Source organism: Balaenoptera borealis (genome assembly GCF_965194805.1).
Source record: "Balaenoptera borealis genome assembly, chromosome: 8".
NCBI lineage: Eukaryota > Metazoa > Chordata > Mammalia > Artiodactyla > Balaenopteridae > Balaenoptera > Balaenoptera borealis.
This window is the reverse complement of record NC_138865.1, coordinates 53,167,986-53,182,547: the sequence shown is the minus strand read 5'-3', so window position 1 is coordinate 53,182,547 and position 14,562 is coordinate 53,167,986. Positions and strand designations below refer to the sequence as shown.

Below are 14,562 nucleotides of genomic sequence, written 5' to 3'. Positions count from 1 at the left end.
AAAGATATTAAGTAGCATTAACTACAAACTACTGTGTAGCTTTTACAACATAAGTATATTCTCATTTATTTGCTGCTCTCTTTAAAATGTTTGCATTTGTGTATTTTTGTATAAGTTAAATCGTTGGCTCTAGTCAGTCACTTGACAATTCCCTTTAACAAGTTGTAATGATAACAAGAATTATTTTTCTTTAACCTAAAAGTTATGCAGCATGCTGCAAGTAAAGACTGAAAGAGTACTTGCTTTTCAAGGCAACTTCAATTAAGCATCTGAATTATTAAACAGAAAACCCTGCAAGTATGTTGAGTGATCAAAGATTTGACATACTTTCTTCTAACCTGTTCACATGATAATGTAAGCCCAAGTCCCCAGTTATTATTCTATTGATAATAGAAACACTAACAGTTATCTGAAACATGATACTTCAAAAAAGCAAAACAAGTGACAAAATTTCAAGGTCTGGCCTATGTTATATGAAATTAAAAAAAAAAAAGTCAGTTAACTTTCAAGAAAAAAACCCAGTGATCTAATGACCTGGTCAAGAGCCACATTTGAAGGAGAAGTTTCAAATAAACACAGAGTCTCATGAGTTCTTGGACTGCCCCAACCTACAAGAAGTAGTTGATAGTTGATATAAACGGCACAAATATAGTCAGAAAGTAACTTTTCATAACCAAAACTTAACCACCTACTTGGTGAATTACCCATGCTATCTTCTATTTCTCTGATATTCAACAAGTCTTTTACCCATTCCACTGTTCACACACCATTTAAATGGTAAAATTCCAATATACTGAAATTCATATCAACATTTTGTTTTTTTCAAAAAATCATTCTCCAAATTACTACGTTTATGAAAAGTGAGCAATTAAACACATGAGCACATGCCTATTGCCTAACATGATAACCAATATACAGTTGATATGTAATAAGTGGTAGTTATTTCATCGTTATAAAAACACTAGATCAATGACACACTCAGAATTTATCCTTTTTTAAAAACTAAGGAAAAATAATATTTCAGAGCTGGAAAAGCCCAAACACAGAGCTTACTCAGTCCAAACACATCCCTTTTACCTCCCAGGCCAGGGCCTTTCCTGCTGCCCTGCTAAATACTGCTCCTACCCGTTACTGGAATACATCTGACTCCTATTTTTAAAGGTAAAAGGCTAGTTGTATTTCATGGATTAAGTAGTAAAAAAATGATAGACCTGGCCAAGTTGCTCAAATTTGTGTCCAGCTTTTAAACAAGCACTTGGAGTAGGTAAGAAAGTATAAGGGAGAAAAGATAGAAGAGGAGAAAAATTCATTTTTGCCTATAACTAATAAGCTAAAACCCGTTCTAGAAAATGTGATTCTCAGCGGACACAATGTTTCCTGCTGAATTCAAGTGGTGGTTCTGTTTACACAAAGCCAGTTATTAGAGGTACAGAAGAAATAAGTTTCAGAAGACAGAGTAATAAGTTATCATTTAGAAAAGGGGATGCTTAAATCAAGATTCTCAAACTCTTTCTGACTTGTGATATCCTCTTTGATGTTATATTTTTGCCCAAAAAGTCTAATGTCTATAGACTACATTGATGAAAGGTATGAGTACTATCCACAGTGATAATATATGCCCCATCTCCTTGGATGTGTAACTCTAATGCAACACAGCAGGAACAATAGATACATACACAAGGAGAGGTGAGCGCTGGATTGGCTGAAACATGTAATGCGTGCCTGGTGCTCCATACGATGAGGAAAGTAGCTGCCCACTGCTCTGTGCTACTTGTGGACACAGGTAGGAAAAGTCATAAAACAAGCATCTCTGACAAGACAATCTGGCGCTATGTCAACATTTTGCATAACCTATCCCACTAAAAGCAACCAAATCCCAATAGCCTGACTCTCTGTTTTTCAATAACAGTCAGTACAAAACAGCTGCTTATATTATAGGAACAAGGAGAGAACTCAAACGAAAAAAAACATTTTGTAAAATAGAAGAATACTTCTTCAACACAAAGAAAGCTTTCATTATGCAGCAACTCGTATGAATGGAGTATTTCGGGTAAAAGGTATGGATGACATGAAGTCTACAATGAACCTTGTTTTTAAACACTCAAAATGCTATAAATGCTTACCAAAATAAATAGACACCTGGAATAATGTGACGTTAATCTTCCCCAACACCACCCTGAGAGGAAAGGGGAAGGAGAGCATAAAACCTATCTGTAAAAATTAAAGGCATCATGCAGACTAAATTTATATCCAGAAACATTAAGAGGAAAGTAAATCTCTCTACTGTCTAGGCCACTGTTATTATATTAATATTTTAGGAAATTGTTAATGTATATTTTGCTTTTAAAAATCAATACATGCACATAACATTTGGCCTGGTATTGATGGGAAAATAACCAACTAATGATTTCTGCTGGAAAGGAACAAAGAAAAAAATTCATGTTTGGCAAAATTAAATGTATTAAAATTTATTTGGCTCTGAGAATATCAATCTTCTAACATGGGTAATAACTAATTAAATTCAACTGATCTTTATAATCACTTATGAACATTATTTTAAATAAATGGCCCTCAGAATTAAGTTCAAGATAACCCATAATTTTCTTTCATAAAAAAATGATGGTGCCTTGATTTTATCCAAAAAGTTAATCGTTAACTACTACATACCAACTAAATCACACCCAGATGCTAGTCTTATCTTTTTAGAAATTCCATGATAAACGGAATTGAGGCCTTCTTCAGGCCTCAGTCACTACAAACTTAACACACTTAAGTTCAAAGGATTAGGTCATGCAACATTATTTCTTAACACAATGTTCTGGATCCTTCAAGGAACTGCAATCTTATGATGGAGGGGGTACAACATATCAGGGAATACCTACCATTCCGTCACAATTTTTCCTAATGATTTAATCTCAAAGGAAAACCTTCAATTAATCCATAAAATGAATTCGATTTTGCCTGAAAGTAGCTTGAGAAGCTCTTCCTTTTAAACAGTACCTACCATGGTTACCACCACTTAATTAAGTCCTAGATCATGTCTACAAAAGCAGCTATGGCCGAACATGTGTCTGCTAATATAAGTGAATAATTACTCAGTGTTTCAAAAGTAAACATTTACCACCATTTATTACTAGTTATCTTTGCACCAGCATACTTCTGACTCATTGTGTCTACATGCAAGATCACTTCACATTACTAGGCTTCCGATTAAAAGTAAAATGAGAGGGTAAACAAAGATGAAGAATCTCAAGTGTCCTTTCCAGCTCTGAAAGACACAAGCACACTGAAGGCAGACACCTCCTCTTTCTGCTATTTACACCTCCCCCGGTCCTTTCACTGTATCCTACACATATGAAGCCTATTGGTTAAGCACATTACCATGCCCACAAATTATATTCTTCAACAAAACCCCAAAACCAGACAGGAAAACAAAATAAAACAGATCAATTTGACAAAATTAAAAACTTATGTATGACAAAAAGATACCATACATTAGGCTACAAGAAACAGAAACAAAAATGGGACGTTTTCCACACAAGTAACAAAGGATTAACATCCCACAGACAAGAAAAAACAAACATCCCAATCTTCTTCTTTTTTTTTTTTTTTTAAGACAAAGGATATAAAAAGAAGTCAATAAAGAGGAAATCTAAATGGTCAGTAAACATATAGAAAATGTTTAACCCCGTGAAGAAGCAGAGAAATGCAAATGAAAACAAAAAGACACCGTATTTCAACTAATATCAAAAATAACAAATCTTAAAATATCCTACATTGGCAAAGATGTAGAGAAAATGATACTCATTCCCTGACAGAGTATGAACTGTCACAACTACTTTGTGGAGCAATCTGACAATGTCTAATGCAAATGGAAACACACACACAACTGGGATTCTAGGCCTATATCCAAAATCTTTTTAATTTGTACAAGGTAACAAGTACAAAGACAGTCACTGCACAGAACAGAAAATGACCTATATAGTCCTTAACAGAAGAACAGAAAAGTAAGCATAGAACATATTCCTACAACAAAATACTAAACAGAAAAAATTAAAGGGAATGAGTTGGCTCTCTAAAGATGAAATGGCAAAAGGTTCAAAAACATATTGAGTAGGGGGGAAAAGCAAGATGCAAAATTATTGACTCAAGGAAATGTTCTAGAATTAAATAGTAATTTCTGCACAATCTTATGAACATACTAAAAAAACACTGAATTTTACACTTTAAAGGGGTGAATTTTATGGTATATGAATTATATCTCAGTTGAAAAAAATGATTCACCCAGTATGATACTCTTCATGAAGATTTTAAGACACAATATACTACTACCTGTAGCAACATAAATGTGCAAATGTACATAAATAGATAGGAAAAAGGCTGAAGAGTTGGAAGAAAAGGTTGGGAAATATTTAAACACTTGAGCCACATCTATAATACTTGATTCCCTAAAAATCAACAAGGAATCAAACATGATAAAATGCAAACATCTGTTCATTCTTGGCAGTGGGGATTTGAATGTTTGTTCTATCATTCTTCCCTTTGTATTTTCCTATACCCCCCCCTTTTTTTTGAGAAATACAAAAAGGGCACAAAACAAGCATATCACAAACAGCAAATGGTAAATATATAAACATATAAAGATATGTGGCATTACTAATCAAATAAATGCAAATAAAAATGAGGTATCATTTCATGCAGCAGATTGGCAAAGATAAAAAAAAAAAAATCTTTTAATCCCCAGAATTGGCAACCACGTGGGGAAATGGGCAGTCTCCCAACTCCTAGGGAAGTATAAACTGGTACAATCTTTTTGAAGGGAAGTTTGGTAATGAATATCAAAATGTAAAATCTATATACATAAAGAAATTATTGCAAAAACCATAAAAATGAATATCAAGGATGTTCATCATAGCATTATTCATAACAAATTAAAACTAAGAACAATATAAATGTTCAAATAAATAAATCTATATTTAATGTGATACCATCAAATTCAGCTTTAAAAAGATATCCCACCACATACCATGAGGGTAGGAATGCTCATCTGTGTTTCATCCCCAACTCCTAGAAGTATTCTAGACACATAATAGGAGCTCCAAAAAACACTTGTTGAATGAATTAATGTTAAAGTTAATTTATATTTGTGTGTATACATAAATATAAAAAGATGCCTACCAAAATATTAATTATGGTTATCTATGAAGAATTTTCAGGTAACTCCTTCTTTATATTACTATGGTTTGGTTTTTCTACAGTGAACACATATGTATAAATTAGAAAATACAATTTTCATTTGCATGTAAAAAAATTAATGTTTGCATTCTTCATAAAAGCTGAATTGTACAATTGTGCAATGTAATTTCTCAATTTCTATGATCTATAACATAACAAAAACTTGTCAATTACCTGTAATATCATCAGTGGGAAATTATTTATGCAAAGACTCTTTTCAGACAAATCATATTCCCAAAAGTGAATATAGCACTACAAACAAGAATAAGGAGAACCACAAAATACAAGAGAATAGAATATTAAAGCATTAAAGTATACATTATGAGGAAAAGAAAGAAGTAAAGACACTCTGGCCACACACACACAAAATAAAATGTTTTAAAAGAATATTAATTTGTATCACTGAGACAAGAGAACCTCTCCTTCTACATGTTAGCTGCTTCACTGAGTAGTGAAAACATAAAAACAAAAAGAAAGTATAAAAACCAAGGGGAAAAAACCCACAGAATTCTGTATTATTTCCATTAGGACAGTGTGAAACATTGTTTTAGAGATCAAAAGTATCCTCAAGTCTGGACAATAAAGATTAAAGTCCAGTAAGTTCAGTAACATATCGAGTCCTTGCTTAATTACATAATTGCTATAATTGTGTTTAACAATTCCCCCCCATTCCCAAATATCTAAACTTTCCAAGTTCTCTTTTGAAGACTTAAGTCACTAAGAGATAAAAAACAAAAAAAGCTCCACATCTTAGAACTGTAAAAGCTGTGTTAAGTAGTGGGGATCATCTGTAAGAGATGACCAGGAAAAGAGCTAAAGGGCTAAGGTTGGTCCATGGAAGACCATTAGAAGGAAACTTCAAAGAACAAAGAGAAGGAACAAAAAATCTTTAAAGAAAAATTATGAAACCAACGGATCCCCCTGCCCTATCTACCTCCCAAAGGTACTTCTACAGAGGGTTACCTAAAATAATAGATGTAAAAGGCTTCTGCACCATAAAATGGACAGTAATGTTAACTGTAAAATATGGCCAGTAAAACCAAGTTTGGATTTTCCTTTTAGGAAAAAAAATCACTAGCTAATTGTTACACTGGAATTTAACCATGCAAATACCTTGGAAGATTTATCTTTTCTCTTTCCAGGAAATGGGTATTTTTACTAGCAACAATAATAACGGCTACAAAGAAAATTAGCTTCCACATAACAGGGCAGCTTATCTGTGCCAGGTTGTAAGTTGAATATTTTATATTAGAGGTTCTCCGAGTACAAGTCTGGGGACCCCAGGATGCCCAAAATCTTTTCCAGGAACTGGAAAAATTAAAGCTATTTTCATAACAACTCTAAGACATTATTTGCCATTTTTACTCTCATTCTCTCCTGAGTGTACAGTGGAGTTTTCCAGAGGCTACATGATGTGTGATAACACAACAGACTGAATACAAAAGACATAAGCAGACCCAGTTGTCTTCTATTAAGCAAAATGTTAAAGAGATTTTCACACACACAAAAATAAATGATGCCACTCTTCTCACTCTTCTTTTTGTTTTAGAAAATAATTTTTCATTAAAATAGTATTTATGTGCTAACCTAATAGGTTGATGGTTGTTATCTTTAAACAAATTAATAAGTAATTTGTTCAAACTATTTCTGGTTAATTTTGAATATAGTCAATATTAATAGATACAATTTACATAGAAATTCCTAACCCTAATTATCACTGTGCAATGATATCTACCCAAGATAGTTCAAGGTCACTTTTAGAGAGCTACATGGTAATCCCTCTCTGAAAGGCAGTAGTGTATATTGGGCCTTTACTCTTGTTTTTTCATCTTAAAAAGTAATAAGTGCTCATTGGAATGCTTTAAATGTAAAGAATTAACATTTATTTTAAAAAATCAAACACTACAAAAAAAAAAACCTCATCACCACCAATACCATAGCACCCACTTAAGAAAAAACTATTAGAGTTTGGTGCCCATTCATGCAGAATTTATTTATTTACACACATACACACATACACTTTTTATTTGTATAAACACATTTTTAAAATGGGATCACAGTGATTTAGCTACTTGCCTTATTTTACCTACCATCTCTTGAAGATCTTTCTTTATCTACAAATAGATTTACCCTCTTTTTTAATAGATTACCATGATCTAATTGTACCCAGTTGAGGTCCCTTCTATGGCTTGCTTCCAAATGTTTGCTATCAAAATAGAGTCACAAAAAATATGCTGTAACTTTGTGGATTTGTGACACCGTATCTGTTAGAAAATACCTAGAAGTAAAATTGCTGGGTCGATGTGTATAAACATTTAAAATCTTAATAGATTTTGCCAAATGCCCTCCAAAATGTCCGTGCCCAATTTACATTCTCACTAACTGCACATGAGATTTCCTCCAGCAATTCAGCTTTTTAATTGGTGAATTATACTTTATGTTGCTTCAAAATGTCAAGTTGTAAAACTGTTCTCATTGGTCATCTTAATTCCATACAGAACTCTACACAAATCTCATTAACACTCACTGAATGTGTCAGTACCCATCTTTGTTTTTTCCATAAACCTTTTAAATACCTCAGGAGAGAAAACACTTCAGGTGCACATCGTATTTTCAACTAGTAACCCCTCAAATTTTAGATACCCTGATAAAAAGTTATTCAAATTATTTCGGAAAACTATTTAACACAAATCAGAACTACACAGTAAAGCTGGGCTCAAACACTTAAATCAAAGGAAAGTTATAAGTGTAAATTTATCATGCTTTATCTGCCCACTCAAAGAACTAAGGCTACAAATAAAAAGCTATCAAATCATACCAGTGGCCAAATTAGCTTACAGAAAATAATAAGCAACAGATTTCATATCATAAATGTCAATGGAACAGACTGCAGTAGTAAGGATGGCAGTAATTGGAAAGAAAGTTCACTCAAATTCACATCATGCTGAAAATGAAAACATTAATATTTTAAATGAAATGTTTTGAATATGACTATTCATTTCAGTCATATCAGACTATTATAAATCTTTGATACTAATAAATAAAATATAGTCTTTTTTTGCAAGTAGATAGTTTTAAAATGCACTATAGTTTGACCTACCGATTCTGTAATGGCTAATGGCTATTCCAGGCTTCACTATTTCATCAAAATCTTCTTTTAGGACTTTGTGCTAGTAGTTTTAAATTGAAACTGTCTTTAGGACAGAGTAAAACCTTATTAATTCAAGTCCAATTAGCTCAATTCTGAAACTGTATACGTAATTCTCACTGGGCAACAAGTTGAACTTACTGTAATTTCCTCCTCTACAAGTTCTCATAATATTACTGTGAAATAAAGGAAATCAACCTGAAAATCAATTAGCTTTTCCAAACCAAAGATTTATGAAACTAAGAACTCATCCATTTTTGTGGCTTGAGCAGTTCATCCTCAGATCTAAGCCCACTTCTGTTTATCAACTACCGTATATATTGAAAGTGATTTAAATTGTCATTATTAATAGCCATTTACAGTTTACAGTATGTGCATTTCTTGTAACTCAGATTTTTCACAAAACCATTTTTGCAGTTTCTCCCATTTGCAATCCTCCTATTTATAGTCCATAATATCAAAAATATAACACCTTAAAAAAGTATGGAAGTAGACTCAGAAATGCCTGGCATTCTTATTCTGTATTTATTCTTATCATTTTGAAAGACCTTATAAGACAAAAAATAAGTCCCAGGATTAAGTGGCATGTTTGGTGTTACCTTAATTTACAACTAACTATTCCCAATGAACAGAGAAACCTTCTCTTGCAATCTGAATCATGTGTAATTACAGTATGACAAGGTCTCTCCTGGGCTATGTAAGCTGGCATTTTTCCCAGGACTTGTCACATCATGGGAAGCACACATACAAATAAAAATCCAAAAATAAACATTTTGAAACAATGGCTTATAGACTACATAAAGAAACTCCACAGTTGAGAATAAAAATTGAAGAGCCCAACCAACAAGCAGACATCTCTCACTAGAGGCGTCTGAGAAGACATCAGTGTTATCAAGCCACTTACCACACCTAGCAACAAAACTCCCAGGTGTGGGCTGTACAGACACCACTCTCACATACCCTCAGGCTGGACAGAAAATCATTAAGTATGGGAAATAAAAGGAAACCACACACACCCACTGAAGCAGAGAAACAGTGGTGAAATATGGAGAGGTTGATCATCTTTAATTTCATAATGCCAATTTGTTGATTATTAAGGTGCCTAAACAAAGTTATCTTAAGAGCTACATCTTCGGCCAGCTGGCTTAGTTTTCCTAATATAATAAATATTGCTTTTGTTGTTGTTGTTGTTGTTAAGGGTATTTCATCTTGAAATGTATAACAGCAAGTAGTTGTAACAGTGTGTACAAAGGATCTTAGAAGGTGGTTTCTTTTGTTTAAACTCCTCTGCTGTGGCTCTATGGACACATGGAAAAGGGAAAGCGAGATTGCAAAAAGCATCAGACCCAACCTCACATAATGACAGAAACTTGACAATACTCATCTTCATTACAGTTTGGAGGAAAATTTAAGTATAATATCTCTGGCTATATTCTGATATAAAATGCTAACAAAATCTAAATGTTATTTCCGATAGACCATGCATATCCCTACCCCTCTCTTAGACGCTGGATTCATTTATTAACCATCCAGCAAAGCACATCAAATTCAACTGTTTGAGTTTTCAAGAGCAGCTATAAAACAAACCACTATAGGCAAAACATACAATCCTAAGTCCCATTACAAGAGCTCTGGAAACAAAAATAAGCATTAACATAAACCTCTCCCACCTCTAAGGCACAGAGCATTTCTCCTTTATTCAAGCCCCTGAATGTTCAATAATTTCCACGTAGCTCTAAGCAGAATGGATTTATTATGATGTTAAGCTAAGAAACTGCAGGAGTTCTAGATGCCAATAAAGATTACGGATCAAATGGAAGATAACTACTAACCATTGTGTCGACTTAGATAAATAAACCTGCTCACAAACAAAGCACCTTATTGTATTTGTACTGTTACCTCCACTAATCCAACTAAAACAACCAGACAGTAGCTTTCCAGAGGCTGAAGGGAACAGAAATGGGGATTTCTCAAACCCTCTTTAAATTTCTTGCAAAATAACACTCTGTTCCTCTTTTTTCAAAACTGTCCTTTATGGAAAATGTTTGGGACCGCAGAGGCTGAGCAGAATTATGCAAACCAGACACCAAGGCTAAAAACCAAGGTGAGGAAGGAATGAAGCAGAAGGCAAGACAACACCGTTGCTCTGAAACTTAGCTTCGACCTTTGCAGGGACTCTCTTCCCTGCAGATCACATGGGGCAGACACTTCTGAACGCTGCTCAAAATCGAATGAGCAACCAAGTGCCATCGGGGAGCTAGGGACCAGTAAGTGCCCCCGCCCCAAACCGAACATAAATCCTGACGGTGGGAGGTCGGGGTGGCTAACCCACAAAAAGAAAAGTCTATGACAACTGGTACCTAAAGCCTCATACACAGGGAGGAAGGCAGAAAAGACCTTAAAGACAGGCGACTTCTCAAGACGGAACAATAAGTACATCCCATGCATCCTCTGCTAACAACACAGGTAAATCTCAATTTCTCCAGGTTTAAAAACAAAAAAAGGCGCAAGCTGTTTATTCCCTCCAGCCCCGCTCCCCACGCCTCCAAACCCAACAACTAATTGCACCTTCCCCGCAGAACCCGCGGCTAACCCCAGAGGACCGGTGAGGGCTGGCTTGGGATGAATAAACACTCGACACCTGACAGTCCTTTCTCTGCGGTGACTTTCACGGAGCCGAAGTGGCGCGCGCGCGGGCGGGAGCGGGGACCTGGCCAGCGCGGCGCCGCGCACCCCGGTCCCGAGCTACGCCAGCGAGCGCGACGCGGGGGGCGGGGAGAGGGGCAGGGGGACCGCCCGGGCCAAGCGATTGTTTCCTCCTCCAGCAAAGACATTTTTTATCAAGCTCCTTTTGTATTCGAGCCCTACCTCTTTTTGGCCTAGGAAAGCTTTCGTGCAAGTGGAAGACGACTTTCTCCACAAAGTGCTGTATGTTACTGTGCTCCGGGCCGCGCACGAACACCATCCAGTCGTGGGTGAAGCCTTCCACGGTGGGTTTTTTCCTCACCTGGGCGCGGTGCCCCAGCTCCAGCTTCACCTGCACGGCACACTGCGGGCAGGGGGGAGGAGAGACAGCCGTGAACAACAGGAAGGCGACCGTTCGACACTGAACATTACGCCTGACATTTTTTTTCCTCCTTCTTGAAACGCACATAAAAGGAAACGGCGGTGCCCTCTGCATCCACGTTTCACGCGCGTGGGCGCGCACACCCCACACCCCCAAATACACGCCCCCGGGCCCGCATCCACACCCGCCGGGATTGTAACGGAATGTTACCCCCGATCGGGAAGGGGGGTCCGGTTGTTGGGGGGTAAAGAGGGGCGAGCACGCTCATCCACTACAAGCACGACAACGAATGCATCGGAAACAAATTAGAGACAATTAGAAGGCGATGCCCGGGCGGCTGCCCGGCGTGGGAGGGCAAGTAACTGGGACCCCCGAGGGGGGTTCTGGCGAGCCCCCACCCCGAAAGTGCCGCGGCGACAGGCACACGCCGAGGAAGTCTTTGTGTACGTGTGTGTGTGCGTGCGTGTGGAGCGCTGTGCCAGGCGGAATGGAAACTACAGGCAGCCTCCGCCGATGGGCACAAACTCCCGTGCTCTTACCACGGGGTTCGTGCACAACAAAAGTGAGACGTCGTCACACACACACACACGCACACACACACGCCCGCAGGAAAACACGCCGAGGCGTCCATAACTTAAGGTACCCAGCACCCCCCCCAGCGAAAAGCCCCACGCGACCGGCGAGGCCAGCCTAAGAGAGCCCCCGCAACACACTTCCAAGAGCCAAAGTGGCCCCAAAGTACCTCCCACCTCCCCCCAAAAATGAAATTCAGAAAGGCAGGGCGGCGGGCGGACAGCCGCCGAGCCCCGACTGCGCACAACCCGGCGCGGGGGCAAAGTTGCGTGCGGCCCCGCCGCTGTCAGCCCGCACACTCCGGCTCACACTCGCGCGCCGCGGAGAACGCACCATCGTAGCGGCCGGCGAGGCTGCTCGCCGCGTCCCCGGACTGTGCCCGCGGCTCCCGGCGGCGGCGGCAGCTGAAATATGGCTGAGTTATTATTCGCCTCCTTCCACCGTGTGTGAGTGTGTGTGTGAGTGCGCGCGTGTGAGCGAGAGTGCGCTTCTTGCGATTGCAAAGAGAGGCGAGGAGGGAGGCGCGGGGGGTGGAGGGGCGAGTGTGTGTTAGTGTGTGAGTGTGTGTGTGTGTGTGTGTGCGCGCGCCGGGGGGGGGGGAGGGAGGGAGGGGAGCGGAGGCTGAGGGAGAGGCAGCAGCTCCCTGCAAGCCGTACCAACCTTTCTCTAATTGGAACCGCGGAGCGCTGGCGCTGTCTGGGCTGCGGCGGCGGCGGCGCAGGGCGAGGGAGGAAAGGCGGGGGGTGGGGGTCTTTTATTATTATTTTTGCATGTACTTACCGAGCTAGCCATGCCTGGGGGCCCGGAGGTTTGCTGGGGTGTTGTGTGGTACCCCCCCTCCCCCGCCCCCCTCAGCTGTAATTCATGAAGAGGCTGCTATGAATGAGAGCGCGCCCAGGAGCGGAGGGTAGATGGCGGACATTCTCTGTCTTTTTCCCCCCGCGTTCGCTTGCTCGCTCGCTCGCTCGCTTATTAAACTCAGCCCCAAAAGCAAAAGCAGCAGCAGCAGCAGCAGCTCCAGGGCCAGAGGATGAGATTCCGGAGCATGCGCCGTGGCGCCTGACACCGGGGCTCCGAGCCTCACGGGGCGGAGGGAGGGCGCGCGGGCGGGGCGGAGCGGGCGGGGAGGCCGAGCGAGCGAGCCAGGGGGAGCTCGAAAGAGCCAATCACCGGCCACCCACCCGAAACCCCGGCAGCCCGCACCGCCACACTGGAACGCCTCGCTTAAAGTAACAGGTTCCTGCTGGGGGGTGGGGGGAAGTAGGGAGAAGGGCGGGGAAGGGGCGCTGGAGTAGGGAGAGCGGCCAGCTGGGGAGCCATCCCAGCCCCTGTGTAAACTCCTCTCGCCCTACAATAAAAAACGGATTAAAACTGCTGGAATGTAGCCACTGCCTAGAGCCCCCAGCCGCCGGAGAAGGGGTGTTAAATCAAGTCTTTGGCGTTAGTTAGCACGCTCGGGGGAGGGAGGGGGCTTTCTTTCACTTTCCACCACGTCTTTTTATGGTTTTGTGCTGAAAAGGCAAGAACTCACACCCAAACAAACTTATTTAAAGACAGAGCGAGAGAAATGCCACCCTTACAAACAAGCATCTAAAAGAAGTCGCTGAGACGGTTATAACCGGCAACAATTCCCTGGCCCCCTTCCCCATCCACTCACCCCCGCCCTTCTGCCACTGCCACCAACACCGAAAATTTTAAAATGAAATGAACAAGAGAGAGAAGCTAGAAGGGTAGTTCCTTCCCAGGGAACGCCTCCCGCGTTGGTAATCCCGGCTGGGATGCACCACAAAGCGGTGCCCAGGTGAAGGCGAGATACCTGGGAGTGCTGGGTGCAGACCCTCGGGGACCAGGCTGGGAGTTTTTTGGGGGAGGCTCCCACTCCAGACAGCCTGCTGGGTTGCATAAGAACGTGGCAAATTGTCCTCTAAGGACGCGCGGGGCAACTGGGAGTCTTAAAATAGCAGATAAAGTTAACACTGGCTGTAATGTGCATAAATTGGATTATAATCTTTAGGCGTATTGGTGACAGCCAACGTAATCCATCTCTGGGTATTAATCCTGTTAGGCTCCCGGGTGATAACCAGTCGCAGGAGTGTTCCCAGAGTCGCGCTCCTGCAAAGGTTTCCACTCGGGTTGTACTTGGTCTCGGTGGCCGGGGACAGAACAGCGCAGCCACGCGTGGGGCGGGGTAGGAGTACTGACTAGCTTCCTTTAGCAACACAGACAACCTTTACAAAGGAAACGGATAAGATCTAGACAACTGATTTGAAAGTGAAAGATGTGTGTAACTTCGGTTCGTTAAAGAAGGATCCTTGCATCTTCTTTGCCCTCATTCCTTTTTTGCTCTCTTTATCTTTTTCCTTTTCTCCCCTTTTTCCTACCTCCCAACTTCTTTCTGAATCTTTCTCTTGGCTTCATTCTCTTCTCCCTGCCTTCCCTCTTTACTTGCCTCTCTTTTATTTTTTGGCTCAACTTTCTTGCTTTCTTCTTTTCGTTTTGTCTTTCTTCAAACCACGAAAGCAAGTTGTCTGGGCCCTTG

General features: G+C 40.3%; 1 protein-coding gene across 3 annotated transcripts in view; it reads right to left on the bottom strand.

Moving 5' to 3' along the window:
* MLLT3 (MLLT3 super elongation complex subunit) overlaps positions 1 to 13,056 on the bottom strand; it is a 249,382-nt gene extending 236,326 nt beyond the window's left edge. Inside the window, exons 1-2 of one of the 3 annotated variants that reach the window (XM_082401004.1) lie at positions 12,804 to 13,056; positions 11,252 to 11,432 (exon numbers count right to left, since the gene is read on the bottom strand). In XM_082401004.1, the coding sequence (XP_082257130.1) occupies positions 11,252 to 11,432; positions 12,804 to 12,815 (193 nt within the window). In that variant the 5' untranslated portion in view covers positions 12,816 to 13,056. Of the gene's footprint in view, positions 1 to 11,251; positions 11,433 to 12,356; positions 12,511 to 12,803 lie in introns of those variants that run through there. The other 2 variants (XM_082401006.1, XM_082401005.1) reach the window with 2 other exon arrangements.
* Between the last annotated feature and the right edge of the window lie 1,506 nt (positions 13,057 to 14,562).